Genomic DNA, 20,502 nt, shown 5'->3' with positions numbered 1-20,502 from the left:
TGCCAGGGGCCTGCTGAAGGGTGCAGTGACTGAGCTGGGGGACAGGGCTCGGGCCAAAATGCTGATGGTGTCAGAGTGCAGTCCTGGCACCAGGTCCCTGCAGCCTCAGAAACAGCCCTGGGGCAGCACTGCACCCCCAAGGCTGTTTAGTCCTCCAGACTATCAAGGACTGGAGGCTTGGCCAGACCTAAACCAAGTTTAGCCCCTAAACCAAGAGTTGAGAGAGCTCCCTCCCCACCACTGAGGACTCCAAACCACTCAAAAGCTGCTGGAGCTTGGGGCCACCCTGCAGCTCGTGTGTGCCACAACCCTGCAGGCACTGCTGCTCAGCCAGCTGCTACCAAAGCAGCAGCCTGAACACCTTGGCAAACTGAAAAGGTGGCCAAACCTTTGGAAATGGCACTGGGTCTTGCTGGAAGCTCAGCTTTGCTTGCTTAGAGCTTCTATTTTAATTCTGTTGGTAATTTTGAATTATAGAGTCATAAAAAGTCCCAGGAGAGTTGTGGCTGTAAAATGGCAGCTGCTCACAGCAAGAATATGGTGGTGAAGGCTGTGGTTCTGCAGTGGGGCTGTTCTTACAGTCTTGGCAAAACTTGGCACTGACAGAAAACAAGGACAAGGGGCTCGGGAGACTGAGTGAGTGTCTGGCTCTCAGGGATACTCCTGTGCTGTGTCCTAGTCTTTACAGGCTGGCTCCTCACTTCTACACCTCACACATCAAAAGTGACATCAAAAGTGACATCAAAAGTAACTGGAGGAGAGTTTTTCTGCCCAGTCCCACCCAGCAGAGGTCAGTAAGCTGGATGGGATGGAGAGTGCTGTAACATTTACAAAACCTGCAACCCTTGCATTCCAGGGGTTTCATCTCAGGAACTTCCTATAGGTGCAACGGGAGTGGGAGCTGCTTTTCAGCTGAATATAATTTATTGCACATTTTACATTTAATTTCAGATCATCACAACGCTGGCCATAAGTGAAATAAAGCCCTGCATCAGGAACTGGTCACAACTGAGTTGTTTTGGTTTTAATAAAAACAAATGAACATCCCTTCAAAATATCAACTTGTTTTTTACAGGGGAAAGCATTTATTTTGGAAATCTCATTCTCCTGGTGCAGTGATGTGAGCATACAGAACCACAGCTGCCCAGAACAGGGGCCAGGTCCATGTCAGGAAAGGAGTTATGGCAGGAGTTATCAAAAGCAACTCTGCACTGCCAAGACATTGGTGTTTTCCCCTCTGCTCTCACCCATGAGCAATGAAGGCTGGTCTGGACTTAGCCAGAGCAAAACAATGACCAAAAAACAGGCACCATGATTCCTTGTCTCTCTGCAAAAGCCTCAGATGTGCTGATGTACCCAGCGTGCAGCAGATTCTACAAGGTGTGTTTCCAGCTGCTGTGTCACCAGCACAGGACTGCCCTTCTGCTGGAAATCCCTGCCAGGGCAAGGTAAAGCCAATGGATCTGTGCTGTAACTGCTGCTTTTCAGAAAGGGCAGATGAGTGTTACATTTTCAGCTCTTTATCCATTTGGCCTCTCTCCTCACTTTGGTATGATTTACTTTATGAACTACATTTATTTTTTCTAGAAATAAATTAGATGTGAAGAGATAGTTACAGCATCAGAATCAAAATGAAATTAATTGCTGTCCTTCTCCCTCACTTGCTTTCCTCTTTTCTGGAAATCCTTGACAATACATGGTTGTGGGTGGCAGAAGAATTAATAAAACTATGATAGACCGTGTCCTTGTCTGGAAGAGCAGTGTTGAAAATGAGCAGCTGGACAAGGTGCTGAAGAAGTCCACGTTATTTCAAAAGGCAAATTCATTCATACATACTTTTCTTAACAAGTGCATTTCAAACACAGATTTGAGATTGAAACAATCACTGACCTCTCTCCAAAAGCGTTTGCACAGGGGACTTCTAAGGTGGCCAGAGAGCTGAAATTCCCCTCCCGAGAAGGAGAAGGTGTTGTTACCTACCCCAGGAAGAAGATGGAGAAGTGAGAACAGCAGGTCTTCATCCCTGCTGAGCGCCAGGAGAGAGGTGTGAGTGCACAAACGGGCCGGGAGCAGGGTGCCCCTGGGCAGAAAGCACTGTGCACTCAGAGTCACGCTGCTTTATTGGGTACCACAACTCAGATATTGCCTGGGAGCCGCCTGGAGCAGCAGGGTCTGTCCTTTTGTCCCTAACAGAACCGGCAGGACACCGCCTGCTATACAGACAGTAGAAATAAAAAGTGTCTCTGTTCAGAGTGGCAGCGTCCGGGGGAGGTTTTGCAGTTTCTGTTGACCCAGGTGCCGTGAGGGATGCGCGTTCCTCAGATTAACCGTCGGCATCGATCCTGTGAGCTGCCAGGGAGAACAAGGAATGGACACTGCTGGAGCTCACCACTGTACCAAGGACAGGCAGGAACACTGCTGGCTGCTAATTACACACAGCTCAAATGCGCCTCCAATGCACTTCTGGAAGCTCTGTGAGTTGGATGTGTCGCTCACGCTGGGCAGGGAGCTGGTCTAGGGCAAACAAAGGTCTCTGCCCTTGAGCCAACCCACCAGACCCACAGGGTTGCCAGTAAAAGTTGTTACAATACTGGTTTCACAGAGCTAATCCAGCAGGGAAAATATTTTATCAGGTAAAATAAATGGGGATGACAAAGAAATCTGACTCAGGGCTCTATACATTAAATTCAGTCCCCAAATGGCCACCCAGTGCTGTGAACTGCACAGGAGGACACTGGCACCTGTGGGAGGCCTCTGCTTCCAGCCCCAGTTAGAGACACAGACTAGCTGGTACAAACAGAGCTGCTGCTGAGTTCTTTTGGGCCTTACACCAGAGGCAAGTCATGGTCAGTCCATCCCAGTAACCCCAGTTCTGTGCACTTGAGCTGAAGCAGTCCATTACTGACTCCCCAAGGAAGATGCTGGGCAGTCTGTGCTACTTACATTGCTTTGGTATCCTAAGGGCCTCATTGTCAGCTGACATCACTTGGTGCAGAACTCCTCGGAACTGATAAAGCACTTTCAAACTCTTCTCCTCACCCACGCAGGGATCGTAGAAGCCTGGCAGCCCAGCCTTGAACCAGAGAAGGACAGACTGAGCATCAGGGAATGGACTTTCACAGCTCTCCAGCTGGCCAAAAACATTTACTAGTGCCAGGACAAGATGTCATTTAAAAAAAAGGAGTTTTGTTGCCAGCAAGCTGAGACACTGGGGAATCACCTCCAGAAGTTTTTGGTGCATAAAAGTAAACCAGGGGGTTGGGAAGTTTCTGATGTACAGCCCCAAGGTCTGGAACACTCACTGTCCCACAGTGCAGGCAACTGGCACTGGAAAAGCCTGAGAAACAGAAATTCCTCAAGTTTTAACACTTGGTATGTAAATGGCATCTGTGAATTGATCCAGAACCACGGGAGAGATCCCCTGGCAGGACACCGGCCACACATTTGAGTCCTTGAATCTGGGCTTTGACAGAACAGCTACGTACCTTGGAGGCCTCTGTAAGGATGAGTTTAGAATCCTTCACCAAGCACTGCAGAGGCACAGTCACATCTATAACCTTCACCTTCTCATTCTTCTTGCTGTTGTCATTAACAAACTTCCCATACCAGGCATTCACTACAATCAGACCTGCATTTGCCAGGAAATCACAACTGTGATGGAAGGCTTCCACTGACAAAAAGACCAGCCCAGCATTTTCTCTTGCTCTTAGTGAGATTTAATTCTCCTGGCCTGGACCCACGCCTCCCAACAAAGAACAACACTTTTACTTGGGTGTTTGTTAGCAACCTTCAGCACTAGAATGGAGTGACAGGACCTCGGTGCCACACTGATGTGACAGTCCAAGTGGATTTCACTTCACTTTGGAACATTCTGTGGAAAATTGCTGGTAACCATCAGAGATCAGATTCCTACTACTACAGATCCAGGAGCAAACCATTTAAGGGAGAAACCAGTGAAAGCTGAACTTCAGCTACAACTTTTGCTCTCTGGGGGGGAGAGGTGAATCCAGACTGTTGTCTTCAGTCTGTTGATCCACTTCACACCATGTCCCCAGATAATGTTCTGTGATCCCTCCTAAGCTCAGGCACCTGGAGCTGAGTCATAATGGGGCTCCTCCGCTACGTGCGCAGCAGCAACTACGCTGCACTTCATCAGGAGAGGGAATGAAGAAACAACACCTTTGCATTGCTCCTTCTTCTCTCCAAATTTATAGAACAAGTAAATAATATCATAATCTTTACCCATTCTGGCTTCCTCTGCTTCAATTATCCTTCGGACTGACTCCTGCATTAACCGGACCTGTCACAACGCAAGCGGCAGAGCAGAAATCATAGGGTCAGACACTGTGGCCAAAGGTGAATGGTCCAGAGTGAAAAGGAGGGGGACCTTTCACTAAGGGGACCAAGCTACAAAAAAGACTCACTGCAGCTTCAGCCTCCTGCTTCTTCTGTAGGATGTCGCTGGCTGTGTTCTCCCGCTGCTTCTCCAGCTCTCTGGCAGAAGGAAGGCAACACCTCATCAGGAATACACGGCTGGGATTCAGGCAGAAAACTGGCAGGGTCTGCTCACCCACCCCAACTACAAATGACCCACAACCTCACACAAATGAGCCTGATTAAGACTTCCTCAGGAATGTGCAAGCTCACCTCTCCTTCTGTGCCCTGAGGTAGGGTTTGATGACGAGCCTGTGCATGGCGAAGTAGATAACGAGAGGTCCCACGGTGGCGTAGAACACGGCGCTGGGAAGCAGCTGATCTGTTAGATGGACAGGGAAGAAGTAGGTCTGGCTGGCCCTATTCAGCCTGCAACAAAGAAGAGCAGAGAGATGGTAAGAGGAAAAGCAGAGCTGGATGTGCTTGATGAAGCACACTTAGCAGCAGCGTGTGCTGATGAACCAAGGGGAGATGAATGAGGAGCTCAAAAAGGTGAAAGCCTGATAAACTGAAAAAAGCCAACGGCAGAAAAGGCAGCTGACACCAGCTAGAGCCAGACTTTGAAGTAGCAGCTCGTGATAGTACCTGACCATTCTAACGTTCTTTTTTTAATCTTAGGAGAATTTGCTTGGTCATTAATTTCAACAGAAAAAGGGACAAATGTCCTCATGAAAGAAGAGAAAATGCTTCTAGAGAAGGCCTGTGTTCATAATACTGGCATGGGCCTTCAGAGTAGGTGTACATGAATATTTTTCTGATGTTGTAACAATATTTATCTTAGAAAATATTGGTTTCTTTGGGCCTGAATTCTTCAGGCCCTTCAGCAGTTTCACACCCCACCTGTAGCTGGCCCCAGTTCAAGTGCACCACACCACAGGGACACTTAATGAGCTCTGCTCCTCTGTGAACTGCACCTTGTTAATGGTACAATCACCTGCATTAGGTAATGGTAATTCCCTAATTCAAGCATTCATTTGTACACAACATAATACACATGGAATCCATCTCTACTAATATTTTCAGAAATCTTCCATTCACTTAAATCTCATTTTAAGCAGTATTTCAGAATATTCTGATGCACACACACACAGACAGGTGGCTCAGACTGTGAGTCACACCACTGGAAGGCATCCACTGCTTATGGTGGGCTTGCATCAGAGTTGAGGGCAGCTGCACCCTCTCCCAATAATGTATCAATACACCTGTATTGACCTGGGACTGGCACCTTCCCACCTGAATACTGGAAATAGAATCATGCAGGTTATGACCAGCCTCTGCAATAAAGAGTTGAGATCTTGAACTGACTTGATTTTCAAGGACACTCCTTGAGGAACACCAACGCTGACGGTGGCTCCTAAAACACTGTGTCTGGAAATCTTCCTCTCTGCTCCATACTCCACTATGGTCCCAAAGAAACCCACCCTAGAATGACAGAACCAAGAACTGTTAAGACACAGAAGACACTTGAATTTCTCTTTACTGAATCCTGTAATTCTCAAAAAAGTTAAGCATGGGAATGCATCTGTTTGCAGCAGGTGTTAGCTTCTGGAAGATTCTTGGTGTATCTCCAGGGTGAGACTGGACTTTCCAGCTTGCTAACCAGTACACAAGAACTTCTGGTTTTCTTATTGGGGATGATATAGAGATATCATACACAAGTATTGTAAGTTCCACTTAACTGCAGAGGCACACAGGGCCAAGCCTCCAAGACATTCATTTCAGCCTTTATCAGATTTAAAGAGTGAAAAGCAGGCTCCCAAAGGGCACAGAAGCATTTGGTTTGTGTGGAACCTGGAGGCCTACAGCAGGAGGAGAGGACAGAGTCCAACGTGAATTTCCTCTTGAGCACTTACTTGAGAGAACCTTTCACTCGTGTTTGATCCTCATCCTGGAACTTATGCTGGTAACTGACCATCATGAAAGAATGGGGGATTCCCAGCTGAAACATAAGAGGCACAAATGTATCAAAACATACCTTTAGCCACTGCTGCCCCCGATCTCCTTTCTCAACCTTGAAGCACAAAGCACAAAGCAGTGCTTGCCACTTACAACCTCTGCTGCCCGTGTTGTCCTGACCCTTCTCTAAGCTGACCCACATCACCTATGAGAATGCCAAGAGCTGTGCTCTGCCAAAAAGCTGGTTACCTATATTAGATCTAACATGAGATATACTAACTGCTTCCTTAAAATCTAATCCCAAGGCAAAATACTGCTGGGACAGGAAGGTGAGGCCGCTCTGTCCCACGGGGCAGGATCACTGTCCCCCATGTGGCTCTCACCTGCATGGCCACAGTGAGGTGGCTGGTTTTGGTGTCCCGGACAATACTGGTGTTCATGGCTGACTGGATGCCCCACCTCCACTGCAGGTAGCCCATGGTGTTCTTGTCCAGGTTGCGGGCCAGCACCGTGGTGAGGCCGGGGCGGATCCCGCGGGATGAGAACTGCAGGGCACAGTTTGTGGTGATGAAACTGGAGAGATGAGGAAAAACTCGTCAGGGGAAAAAAAAAACCCACAGGGTCCCAGGTGGCCTCAGAGTCCTTCTTGCCCAGGAGCTTTACTAAGTGCCCAGAGACCATCCTGCAAAAAGCATGATGCTCGAGGCTTTCAGGGAAAAGTAAAAACTACTCAGAGCAGCACTCAGGAGAGCAGGCTGTGCCCTGGTTTATTGTCTGTGCATGACGCTGCCCAGGCACCCAGCCCTGCCCTTCCTGCCCTGTGCAGATAACATCCTGGTCTCTGCAGAGCAGCACTGCTGGCACAGAACAGCCCTGTTATTTAATAATCCTTGAGCATCAGCTCTAATAACCAGCGCTAAAGCACTCTCTGGGGAACAAGAATCCTGTACAAGCTCTGAGGAATGGCCAACTCACCAAATACAAAAATGTAAACAGAGGCAACCTACAAGAGCTCCTGTTATGCTCTAACATGTGGCTCCAATCACAGGCCATACCTTGTAGTCTCCTTTGCAACCTGAGACCTCTGTTCATTTGTGAACAGACATGACAGTAGTGGCAAATTTGGCATTATTTCCCCAAAATATGACACATATCTCCTGTTTTGCTGTCAGAAACTCCCTCTCACACATGGAAGCCTCAGAAGAGTTCCCCATTTTTGTTCTGTTCCCAGAGCAAACTCCTATTGCTCTGATTGGAGATCCTGCCTCAAGTATGATGAATCATGACAAGATCGAGTACAAATCTAAGGAAGTGGAAAACAGACCTTGCTTAAACTGGAAATATGAAAAGGGAGGGCATCAACACCCAGAAAGAATGCAGGCATTTTGAAAATACAAGTATGACCTTAAGTCTAAAGTGAAAATACCTTATTTTGTAGGACAGAAAACGAATTCAAAATTAATGTGGAACAGAATTCAAGTAATTTAGTTCCTTATTGCGAAATACTAGCCACTAGGCCAGTTTTCTAATATTTACCATCTTGGTGTGAGATTACGAAATATCTTCAGCCCAAAGAGAGGTCCGTGAAGGTCTCCAGCTCCAAACTCCAACTGTTGGAATGCACAGTGCCAGCGTTAGAGGAAAACATCCTTTACAACAGTGATAAAGTATGTCACGAGCATCGCTGTCATCACAGCTGAGTTTACACTTCTGAGCAACATTTACTCCCTCTTTCAGCACCCTCCCTTTTCTGCAGCTTTGCATTCAGAAGAAGAAAAGGTGTCTCAATGAGCTGCAGCTCATAAAACCAGTTTTGCTAACAGAAAGCCAGTTTTGTAAAGCTACAGGCACCTGCTTTGGTCACTTCAGAGAACATGGAAGAAACTCTGCCCTCACAAAATCCTGACACAAATCCAAAGCCTCCAGTGTGTGAATCTCCAATGAGAGGAAGACTCCCACTCTCCCAAGCTGAGGAAGCAGCCTAGCAGGAGCTCATGTGCAAGGAACAGGCAGCTGCCAGCTATACCAGCAGTGCCACGAGCACCTCAAACACAGCCCAGCTTGCAGGTGCAACATGGGACCTTCCCCAGATCTGCTGGGGGGTCAAACTATTGCCCCCATAACTTCTTCCCATGCAAGCAAAGCACTTTTGGAAACAAAGGCCAACTATCACACACTCCTAAACGGCCTGCTCACAGCACTGTGCCTTCAGACAGAGCAATCAGAAAGACTACAGACATCAGGTAACAATTCTGTCTGCACAAGTGAGGTCCAAATTGCCTGGCCAAATGGAGAGGGGAGAAAAAGAAGAAAAAACAAGGTCTGGTCTTCCCTTTGTCACAAATTCCTCTAAGAATTCTTTTTTCTATATTTTACATAACATAGAAAATGAGAGAGAAACCACAGCTAAGTTCCCCCCCAAAATACAACACCAGGTAATAGATATAAAACTGCGTAACAGGTGTACTCTTACCTCTCCCCATCCCTTGGCAGATGTCACTCGTCTCAGTGCAAGATTAATTGATCCCCCTCCATTCCCATTCTGGGTGGAAAGGTTACCAGACAGTATTGCTGTATCTGTGGAAGTCAGGGGTGCCTGAAAAAGGAATATATTGTTTCCAGTAACTGATCCCAGTTCACACATTTAGTGCATGTTCTGCAAGGACATAATCACCACTGAAGAGTGTAAATGGTTTTGTAGTCAAACATCAAGCATGGCAGACAGTCAGATAATTCTTATGGTACCAGACACTTGTGACACCTGTAATGTACCACCTTGAAGTGCTGACCTTGAGCTGTAAACCATTCTCATCTCTCTAGCAGACTCAATTTCTACAACTCTCTGAAAGAGGAAATGCCTCCCATCCTCTTCCTTAGGCACATCCTCAAGACTGGGTGTCACCTGCTTTTATCCACTGAACCCACCCCGTTCAGTGAGAACTGAGCACTGAGCATCTCCATGGGCAACAGGGCAGGACCACTGCAGCCCACAGACCAGTTAGCCAAAGGCTACAGAGCCAACCCACCACTCTGCTGGCCCCAAGGTGCCTCTCCCCACCTGTGCTGGCCACTGTGTCCCCCCCAAATCCCACAGAGAGCCCCTGAGCAGCGTGCTCTGTGTTCTGAGGTGTTTCATTCGCTCGCACGGCAGCGCTCGCCCTCCTCACCTCGATGGACTGGGATATGTGCATTTTGTTGATCTCAATCTGGGGAAAGCTGCTCCCAGGCACATCTTCATATTCCTCATCATAGCGATCAAACAGGTCGGTGGCATCTATTCCCACACTAATTGTTCCCTGAGGGATGACAAGTGGGACGTGCATTTAGCATTAGCAAACATCCGGCACGCACAGAACAACTGGCTGAACCATCCCTGTGCATGATTACATTTTTGTGCAGTTTTCCATTGTTCTGCAATTATTTTTACTACTCTAAAACGTATTTCCTAACACACAAGACAAAAGGGAATGATTACAATATTTCAAAATAGTAATATAAATCATGAGACTGGAGAAAAGGCAGTCTTTCAGCACAAACTCAACTTGCAATCCCAGGAGGTCATTTTTCTATTGTGACACATTACAGAAGCAGGTAGAACACCTTTACACAGCAGGTTTCCTCTTTCCTCACAATTGACTGTGCTCTGTCAGTATTTAAAAGTTGAAATAATATATTCTAGAAATTGATTTTCTTCAATGGAACTTGATCAGAAAACCTCTACAGACTTCTTCTTATGAGTTACCTAAATCAACTTAGTACTGAACTGTATCATTCACTTGCAATTGACCTTGTTAGTAAAATATTTTGATTTCTTTTTCTAGTTTATATTTTGTTATCAGAATGAAAGCTTGACAAAGTCATATTTTTAGCAAGTGGTAAATATTTCCTTCCTCAGACCATAGGAAAACTTATTCCTACAAAAAACTAGGCCACAGCACAATAGTCTGGATACCTGCTGCTGTGCTCCCTCAGACTAACTGCAGGAGTGTGTTTCTTTGAAAAGAGCACAATTAGGTACTTGTCTGGATCATATAACTTCAAGAGGCTTTGGAAACCTTCCCTATGGACCCATCTGACAGCATCCCAGCTCCTATAAATGTAAGGATTGCAATAAAACCCCCCCTCTGTGCACGAGCACAGGCTGAACTCTGAGCAGTTTGTATATGGAAACTCAATAGCTGGGTAGCTACAAATCCCACCCACACTGAGGCCAAGCATGGCTGGAATAAATCCTAATTTCAGTCTGAGGGAGCATTTTTCCTTGATCACTCCACTCTAATCAAATGCTAGACCATAACAAAAGAAGAATTGCAGAGTCTGGCAGGACTTGAACCTTTTCTCTGCCTGGGCTCCCAGGCTGTTTGCTGTGGAGATTCCCATCCTCTTCTTGGTGCTTATTTTCTGATTACATATGAAGCAAAAATTGGATAAATATTTTAAAACTGAAAGGTGTGGTTATTTCCAGAACCCTGGAACAGAGGCTGTACCCAGCTGTTTACTAACCACCCTTGGCAGCTGGTGAATTCCAGAGCAATTACACTCATTGTTCTGTGTGGTGGTGGCACCAACAACCAGCTCCTGTCCTTTCTGCACTTTCAGGAACCATCTGCAAAGTCACCTTCAAGAGACTCCAGACCCTACAGCTTCTCCAGTTTCAGCCTTCTCCTGTGCCATGCTGTTCCTTGAAACGAGGCCAAAAGAAGAGGGGAGCAATAGAAAACCTCTAACCACCCTGGAAGGGCACAGTCCTGCATTAGCAAACACTCATTTGGAGAACATCTTGCTGTTCTCGGCTTACTGGGTGCCACAATGCTGCCTTTGGAAAGATGCATCAAGATCCACACACATTCCTGAAATTCATTGTATCTCCTTTCTCTAAAACACACTCAAAGTGTTAAGATGTCCTTTTTCACACATATGAATTGTACAGCAATTACCCCTCCCAAGGAAAAAAGGAAAACACCTGAACCTCTCCATGAAGATATACAAGATCTTTTCAGAGAAAAGGAGCATCTCCCCATTCCCTCCCTGCTCCCCAGCAGAGATCCCACTCTTCTGCCTCCCCCTGAGGTGAGAGGTGGGCCCTGGGCAGACCCTCCACCTCCTGCCAAGCAGGTGAAGTCACCCTCCAAGGTCTGTGGATCCTGGCAAAGAAACCGATTCAGGCGCAAGCACAGGAAAAGCAGCAGATGGTAAAGTTAAAAATATTCCCAGAGAACAAGAGCACCCCTCTGCTGCCGGATAATGGAGGGGACTGCTGCTGCTCCAGCTCCCATCAGACACCTGCTCCAACCTGGGAAATGAGGAGCCCTTCCCAAGGGAAGGGCAGCAGGACAGAGCTGTAGGGCCTGCCCAGAAGGCAGTGGTGCAGCAGCTCGGCGGGGCAGCAAGCAGGAGTGGCACTCTGGAACCATCAAAGCATTAAACCACCTTTATTTGCCAGCCTGTGAATAGGAAACAGACTTCACTGATGGAATTTGTAGATGTGCCAGAAGAAAATATACTTCTTCCTTACTTTTCTCTAAGGGATTTACCTTCAGGAAGGTGATACCTGGAAGTCGTGCTAGGCTTTGTCTTGAGGGATCTGCATTCCTCATGTATTGACCTTTCACAGCAGGAAAATAACTGGATTTAATTTCTCCTAACAGGAAGTGGTTCTTCTTAAACCTAACAATGAACTTTTCAACCCTCCTGCACATCTTTGAAAGCAAAAAACAAAGCTCTAAAAGCAAGTAGGAGACTCAATTTCAACCCTCCCAAATTGCCTACATCTGGTTATTGCTCAACATTTCTGGTTAAAATGCTTTATTTTTGCGGAACCGTTTTATAGAGCCGACAAAATGTTGGAAATTTTAAAATAACTCGCGCTCGCGTATGAAATGATCACAGCTGCGCTCCCCAATTCCACGGGAACACTGCCTGGAGAGGCATTTCCATCGGCTGCCAGCCGGCAATTGCTGTAAACACCCAGATGGCTAATTTTATCCCAGGATTTTATCCCAGGACACAGGCAGCTCGCAGCCACGGCGAGGCGCCCAGGGAAAATGTCACATTCCTGCAGCAGGGAGCAGCAGAGTGGGAGATAACTGTGCCCCCTCTCTGAAAACATCTCTCTGACCCCACTCATCTGCACCTCCAGTAGGGAGGGAAGGTTTGCCCTGCCTGGCTTGTGGCACCCAGAAATCCCTTCCTGCCTGGAATAAAGCTGTCAACAGATACTCACACAACACTTTATTCTTGTTTACCCTTCCAGTTCTTAGTGTCTATGCACTACCCACAGTCCAGTTGCTTTGCTAAGAGCAGATCCAAAGGTGGTGTCAAGGTGAGTGTCTCAAAATATTACAGCTCTGCTTAGATGGATGTTTTCCTTAGGATCCAGTCCTAAGCACCACTGTAATCCCACATCTGTCCACTCAGAAGATATTGTGATTTTACACTAATATATGAATACATTTAGGTTATAGTAGACGCAGCTCTTGGATAATGTTATTCACTGCATAAGAACCAAGATTTTTGTGATTCAACAAGCTTTGAAACTTCAGTCAAGGACCATGACAAACCCTGGGTTTGCCTCACACACTCATAAAGCCAAGAGCCACCAAAGACACCGCAAGCCTGAGCTATGGATTCTCTGGCCAATTGCCATGTCCATCTCTCCCTGCCATCCCAGTGGTGTTCCTGAGCACCTCTGACCAGCCAAGGTTAGCTGTGAGGTGAGGCACTTGGGGTCAGAGTCTGCTGCTCAAACAGACCAAGATGGGAACCAAGATTCTCATCCTGATCACACTTTCCAAAAACAGGACTAACTGCGACACTGGCAGACCCCCAACCTGTTCAGGTTGACTTTGCTCACTGTGCTGCAGCCCAGCTGGCTTAGGGCTGCCTCAGATTTGTTGCTGGTTTCAACTTCCATCTGAATAGCTCCCTGCATTGTTGTGACACTGCAACAGTGCCAAAGGGAAAACCTGTCCGATAACTGCAGCGAGTTACATTTTATTTAGAAAACTTGGAAAGAAATCATAAATATTTCAGTGTTAGGTCTATTTTCTGAAAATTGCTGAAAAAGGTATTTTGCCTCAACATGTTTCTCTAAGAAAAGAAGAACATTCAGTAGGGGATTGTTCAAAGAATGAGCTGTTTGCCCTATATTATGCAGAGAAACTGCATATGCAAAAGACAGAAAGTCATGCAAGTGTAGACACCTGAGGGCTCTTTCCTACAGGCCCTCACCTAGGCTCAGCACACCCTGCACACTGGTGATAATTACAGAGCAGGATTTAGTCTTTGCTTACCTTTGGATTAGTTCTCTGCTGCAGTCTCCTCTCTTCCCTCTCTCTCTGCAAACGCTCAAATTCTTCCCTGATTTCAGCTGCAGTTCTCTTCCGTTCCACAACCTGCTCAAAAAGAAACAAAACCAAACAATTACCAGACAGAGGCTGCTCAGGGCATTGCAGTGCTGGGGGGTTAAAGGGCTCTGGATGCAGGATGCACTAACACGCTGCCCTGGCTGCTGACAGCCACCCTGCACCAATTTCAATAGTGAGAGTTTGGAACAAAGTACCCAGGCCAGAAAGGGCAGGCATGAGAGAAAACCCCATGCCTTGAGAGAAGGGAAAATGGTTTTGTTACTTCCATTCCCTTGACAAAACCAGGGCAAAGAGCTTTCCAACCAGAACTACAAGACACTGCAGTGCAGTTCTTACCCTCAGTGATCCATTAACTGCTCTATCAGTTGTGGACACAAAAATGGAAATAACTGAAAGTCTCTGGCCTGAGGTAAATTCATTCCATGACAGTTGTGTGATTTTAGGCTATGCTGGTTCACAGCTGCTTACCTGGCTCAGGGAATGAGGGTTTTACACAGCCCAGTTTTGGAATGGATAGAAAGAGTATTGGATTTGGCTTTTCAAAATAAGATCAAGTCTGCCAAAAGCAGTTCAAAAATATCTGTTACGTGCTGGATCTGCTCCACATTTCTAGTAACTGACTCCAAGTTTGACCTTGGTGCTGAGCTGACCCAATACCATAGGATTCTGCTTCAAGCAGCACAGTGCAATCAGCTAGGGCTGGCAGAAGGACCCAAGAGCTGGACAGATATGAATGGACAAGTTCTGTTTCAAAGCCCATAAAACCCAACCAAAACTAAACCAAAAACACAAAAAACCCCGCCCCAAAAAGCTCATGAAGAAAAAGCAATTTCAAACTCAGAAGCTAGTTGAGGCTGAAAAAAACAAGTTTTGGATGAAAAAGATGGGACTAGATGGACAATAATGACACATTTGTCTCAGATAAAGATGTTGCCTGTCATGGTAATATCCTTCCAGGGAACTCTGAATGTCAGGTTTATTGTTCTCTTGTCAAGTGCAAAACCAAAGGGTTCTTTGAAAATCCATCATGATGTTCCAGCAGGGACAGAGAGAGACAGCAATAACTAACCAAGGATGCCTTCAAAGCAACAGGCATTTTTTACCAGCCAGGTGTCAGAGCAGCTGATAGAACAATGGCAGATAAAGGTGGGCTTAGTCAAGGCCACTGGCCATAACATCCTCAATTTCTCTCACCTCCCAGCCTTCCATCTCCAGTCCTCTCCTCCCATATATGTCATAGATGGCTCTGGTCTGTGGATCACTAAGCACTGTAAATTGAAACCAAAAGAGAGGAGAGAACTCAGTTTTTTGTCTTCTCCTCAGATTTCAGACCAAAACACTCATGATATTTGTGATTCAAGCAGAGATCCTGGAAACATCTTGTTCTACAGTTGCACATTTACCCCTTTGATACTTCCACATACTGACTTTCCCCCCAACAAATCCATTTTTTTTCTTCTTTTTCTAAAACAAGAAAGTGGAAAGAACACAAGAGACATCCTGCCTAAGTGAATGTGCAGGGGGCATTTCTAAAACTGTTTTCTTTGAAGGTGACACAAGTCCTCTAACAAACATGGAAATTATGAACAATTTGGCCAGAGCAGTCCCTGGGCCCTTCCTGGGATTGCTACCCAGCTCTGTCTGGCTTTCAAAGCTCTGTGGTGCTTCCTTTGATCTCACTATCCACATCCACTGATCCTTTCCCACCTGTACCCACACATGGCACATGCCAGGCACCAACAAAGTAATTTCCACGAGGAGTTCATACCTTGTCAAACATCAATAATGGGTAATGGCAAAGGTGTGTGTAGAATCCTAACCTCCCAAAATGTCACCCAACAAAATGGACAACACAAAACACAACAGAACACTGCTGAACAATTACTTTAGGGCACAGAATTAGGAAGAATTTTTAAAGGGTAAGGCATATTTAAATGCATAAGCTCCTATAACACACCTTTCTGTAAGAAAAAAATAAATCAAAAAATCATCACTATTTCCTTCTCCAGGGTTCCAAGACCATCTTTATCATCATCATGTATTCCTGAGGCTGTGGGAAAACTGATGTGTCCCCAGGGAGCTGGGGGAGTATAGTAAAGCAAAAAGAGGCTTATACTGATAATTGAGTTTTGGTCTGAGCTAGTGCAATATTATTGGACTTGCTAAATGTCACAGGCAGACATTGCTTTTTATGAATTCTGATAAAACGAATGTTTTGTTGTGTGAGACTAAGAGATGGAAGAGGAGAAAGAGAAAATAGACAGGAGGTGGAGTGGCTCATTTCCAAGAAGGCAAAATTTTTGCTTGTAACATATTACACTCACATTTGGTACTAAATGAGCACCAATTTCCATGTTCATTGCAAAGCAGAGCCAAGAGCAGCCAGAAAATTCAAAGGGAAGCTGCTGTCTCTAATGGAAGGCCACTCACCACACTAAAATGAAATTACTGAAGCATTATGAATTTTTGTTCTGCATTTCATCAAGGTAAGACTTTCCCTGCTCTCTCAGCAAAAGCTTCCACATGTCCTAACACCAGGGACAACAGGAAAGACTCCACACATGCTCAAGTCCAACTGGAAGGAACAAATGCTTATCAGTCAAAACCAGGGCTGTAAAAAATATTCACTCATATTTGAATTTGAATGGGGGAATATTTATTCAGCATTTTGCTTTAGTTTCTCTTTAGGCTCCAGGACAGGGTGCACCAGGTTTGTAACACGGATTACTCCTACCAGCCTCTAATCCACCTGTATGACAGGTGCAACTTGCACACCAGGATTTAAGTAAATTTCAGTTTAATTCAGAGTATTTGAAAAGGGCTTTGGCACAAGAATAAACTCTAACTGCTATGAATCAGTTGTCCTCCTCTCAGTCTGAGCATATAGAAGAATCTGCTGGAAATGGAGACCCTAGCCAGGTGGCAGGGAACAGAACCTGGGCATGCAGCAGTTTATCAGTATAATATGAAATTGTCTCTCTGAAGCTTTTCAGTCTTTATTCTCCTATGGAAGAAGTGTTCAGAAGTAAGAGAAGCGATGAGAAGATCATTTACAACATGCAGGAGGTAAGACAGACACTCCACATCTCATTCCCTGCAGCACTTACATGGCATTTCTCCTCTGACTTATGGTACAGAAGCAGGAAGCATTGGTAAAGTTATCAGCAAATTTAATCATCACTTTGTAATAATAAAGAGCTTCAAAAAGCATGAAAAGACAGCTCTCCCAGGAACCCCCTGCAAAGCTCAGCCTCCCCCTGACCTTCATAGGCTTGGTGCACAAGGTTGAAGAGTCGCTCGGCCTGGGTTTTGAGCTCGGGGTCGCGGTGCTTGTCGGGGTGGTACAGCATGCACAGCCGGCGGTACGCGGCCTTCAGCTCATCCTGGGAGGCCTGTGGAAACCACCAAAAATGAACTCAACGACAGCCAAGGCCACTGCCAAAAGGCCACGCTCACTCTGCGGCCTTCAGCTCATCTTGGGAGGCCTGTGGAAACCACCAGAAACGAACTCAAGGACAGCCAGTGCCATTGCCAAAGGGCCACTCTCAGGATCAGCCCTGAAAGGGAAGTCTGTCAGCTGTTACAGTGCACTACTTTGGCCCAAAATCAAGAATGGATTATTGCTTCATTATATACATTAATAAAATATTCAATTATCACACCAGGATTGCCCACACTATCTGTACTACAACAAGAGACCTCAGCACCTCATCAATGTATACCCAGGTATAAAAAAATATGTAAAAACCTCACCAGCCAAGCAATCTGTGTTCAGACTTTAGTTGCATTAGGCAACAACTATCTCCTCCAAATCAGAAGAGCAAGAAAAAGCAAAGTTACCTCAGATAAAAATACATAAATCCAGAGATGTACAACAAATTCTACTCATATTTCAAACTTAACCCTCAAGGGGACACTGTAACTATTCAAAAGCACTGATTTTCCATACATGTAAAGGTAAGAAATGTAAACCCATGGTTCTACACTCATCCCAGCACCCCATTCTGCTCCCCAGCAGGGTCTGTGTTGTGCTGCAAAGGAGGAAGGTGCATCATCTGCCCCCAAAGCCACAGAGAGATAGCCATGAAAACAGTGTGCTGCCAAATGCATCAAGAACGAACCTGCCTTGTCCTTTCCTGCAACCACTCTGGGATCTCAGATGGCACCTGGCCTCGTTCCAAGGACATGGATGGCTCTTTCAGAATCAATAGAGAAAAACCCCCGCCCCTCCCATTTATCATCTCCCAGCAATGTTATTTTTAGACTCCAGAGAGCAACAGGAACTCCCCTCTCTCACCTCACCCTGCTACATCCCTTGCATTGCAGCTCCTGCCCACTGTTGGAGATTGCTTAACATCGACTTTTTAAGATGTGCAGTTGCTAAAATCAACCAGAACTTCCCCCAGGCAGAGCTTGAAAGAGCCTCAACCATCCAGTTCCCAAACTGTCCAAGCAAGAACCAGTTCCTGGGCACTGGAAGCATTCCTGGAGGAACACCCAGAGTAAAATAACCAAAACCTGATGGTCCAGGGTGTCCCCAGGAGCTGCCACAGTCAGGACCCAGTGCAGTCAGTGAGGCAGGCACTTAGGAGTGGATTTACAACACAAATTCCATTTACTGTTAACACCCTTCAAGAAGCAAAGCTGTCAGAGGTTTCTAGCTTTCACACGGAAAATAAATTTCCTAAAAGGTAATTTCTTAAAGTAACATCTCTTCTGCCACTTGTGGAAAGGAGAGTTTCCATCACAGAAATGCACTCGTGTCACAATGCCAGGAATCTGTTTGGATTTGAGGACAGCTCAGAATCTTTTTTCTGCACGTTTGTATTGTTGCTTGTTAATGTTTTGAAATGATACAGCAAAAGGGGAGCTGCCAAATTTGCTGGTCCCAAGACAGTAAGGACAGCTACAATTACTTTTTTTTCTTTTTACTGCCTTGTGCTTTCTCAGATATCAAATTTAAACTCAACTGGGAAGGCAGGGGAACATATAAGCCCAAATTAGCATTTCAAAATCAAATTAATGATAAGTGGTTTAATGTGCTATTGATTACATAATAGAAATGAGCAGGTTCGTTCTTCATAAATGCCATGTTCAGTAAAATGTTTGATTGGGTATTTCATCATCACTGAGTAGTTTGGGTCATTGGTTTAACATTCCATGAGCAACAGCCTCTTCAAAACCACGAAAAAAACCCTGACATCGTTTTTTGACTGTCAGGAAATGCAGTCACAAATAATTGCATGTAGTTACATTTAAGGTCTCAAACACAGCACCATGCTTTTAGCAGACTAACATGTCTAAGAGATGAACCATTCACATACACACAGAGCAATTCCTGCTCACAGCATCCTGCCTCCATGGGGTCACTGCAGGTCCAAGCTCAGCTGCCACATCACCCTGTGCTCACCACCCAGACCACATCCACTACAGGACAGTACTGCTGAAGATAATTAGCAAGGGGCAATTAACAAAGCACCCACTCCTCTCTGTCGAATGACTCCCCTACAGACCCCTTTAATTCAGTTTCCAGCTCCCCGCTGTACAAAACCTGTCCTGCTCTGGAAGCCTGGCTAAGTTAACCATTAAACTGCCCCAGCAGTTACAACCCTTATGCGCTTCCCACCTCTCTGTTTTAACCTCTGCACGCTGCTGACGTTTTGGAGGGGAATTACGAAAGCTCCCCAGGAATGTACAAGCATGGCCCTGTCAGCTTTGAACCAGACGAAGGCTCGAAATTTTTTTAAAAGGAGCTCAGCATCAGGGAGTTCTGCAAACAGCATGACCATCACATGCCGTTCCTTCAGGAACGCAGCAGATTCCCACACATGAGGCACAGGAGCCTGTGCCCAAAGCTCAGGGACTGACAGGAGTCCCAAAGGGAATTGTTCCAAGCTATCAGACTGAATCGCTTCCAAGTCTGGATCTCCTATTGCACGCAGCAGTGGTGGCTCTGTAGGAGCCCTGTCCAACTACAATGGCCACACCCAGGCTGATCGACTTGATGGGCTGTTTATAGATACTTATACACACACAAATACACATAATAGATCTATATTGCAGTTGCACTTGCTGAAATAAGCTACAGCACAGTTTCTACATCCAGCTCTTTTTGAGATCCGTCTAATTATTACTATAAAAAAAGCAGTTGCCTCCCAGTAAGTTCCAAACTGCTCCGGTGTAACAAACCTGCCACAATTAATATCCATCTACTCTTAAAAGTGAATTCAAGGACTCTCGATCCTCCTTTTTTTTTTTCGCGGGAAAAAATGTTTTGCAAAAAAACCCTGGCTGTTTCCAAATAGGAAAGCTTCGGGAAGTCTCCACAGCCGTGCCCGAGCCCGCGACCGCGGGTGCGCCCCGCGTGCGCGGAGTTGCATCAGGAGCGCCTGGGAGCGTCCAACCCGCCACAGTTCGGAACAAACCACGCATTTCTCGGCCTCAGCCGCCGCTCACCCGCCGCGCTCACCCGGGAGCCCCGCGGCCCGGCCCGAGCTCTCCCGCCCCGCCGCCGGCAGCGGCAGCAGCAGCCCGGGCCGGGCCGGGCGGAGGACACGCCGCAGGGGCGCCGCTCCCGCCGCGGCGGGCACGAGGGTCTCGCCCCGCCGCGCCGCGCCCCGCCCGGCCCCTCGCGGCCCCGCGCGGCCCCGCGGCCGCACCTCGCGGCGCACGTTGAGCAGCCCGTAGTAGTCCTCGTTGTCCGGCGCCTCCTCGCCCAAGGCCGCCGCCATCGTCCCGACCTCTCACCCCGCGCCGGGCGCTGCGGCGCCCCCCGCCGGCCCGGCGGTCCCACTGCCCGCGCATG

General features: G+C 46.6%; 1 protein-coding gene across 1 annotated transcript; it reads right to left on the bottom strand.

Moving 5' to 3' along the window:
* Window positions 1-999: 999 nt before the first annotated feature.
* DNAJC11 (DnaJ heat shock protein family (Hsp40) member C11) lies at window positions 1,000-20,490 on the bottom strand. Its single transcript, XM_063417242.1, has 16 exons — window positions 20,357-20,490; window positions 16,960-17,089; window positions 14,892-14,965; window positions 13,623-13,724; window positions 9,498-9,626; window positions 8,804-8,926; window positions 7,867-7,940; window positions 6,714-6,903; window positions 6,288-6,373; window positions 5,740-5,856; window positions 4,648-4,803; window positions 4,425-4,494; window positions 4,243-4,300; window positions 3,486-3,628; window positions 2,944-3,073; window positions 1,000-2,349 (listed from the first exon to the last, which is right to left on the bottom strand). The coding sequence occupies exons 1-16, from the start codon at window positions 20,426-20,428 to the stop codon at window positions 2,324-2,326; spliced, it is 1,680 nt and encodes a 559-aa protein (XP_063273312.1). The 5' UTR covers window positions 20,429-20,490; the 3' UTR covers window positions 1,000-2,323.
* Between the last annotated feature and the right edge of the window lie 12 nt (window positions 20,491-20,502).

Source organism: Prinia subflava, chromosome 21 (genome assembly GCF_021018805.1).
Source record: "Prinia subflava isolate CZ2003 ecotype Zambia chromosome 21, Cam_Psub_1.2, whole genome shotgun sequence".
Taxonomy (NCBI): domain Eukaryota; kingdom Metazoa; phylum Chordata; class Aves; order Passeriformes; family Cisticolidae; genus Prinia; species Prinia subflava.
The sequence above is the reverse complement of the archived record's forward strand: the minus strand, read 5'-3'. Positions and strand labels throughout refer to the sequence as shown.

Coding starts and splice junctions, on each gene's coding strand:
- DNAJC11 (XM_063417242.1), bottom strand. CDS start 20,428: ATGGCGGCGGCCTTGGGCGAGGAGGCGCCGGACAACGAGGACTACTAC. Junction 13,725..14,891: donor TGGAGATGGAAGGCTGGGAG/GTGAGAGAAATT, acceptor CTTTTTGAGCAG/GTTGTGGAACGGAAGAGAAC. Junction 8,927..9,497: donor ACATATCCCAGTCCATCGAG/GTGAGGAGGGCG, acceptor TTCCTTTTTCAG/GCACCCCTGACTTCCACAGA.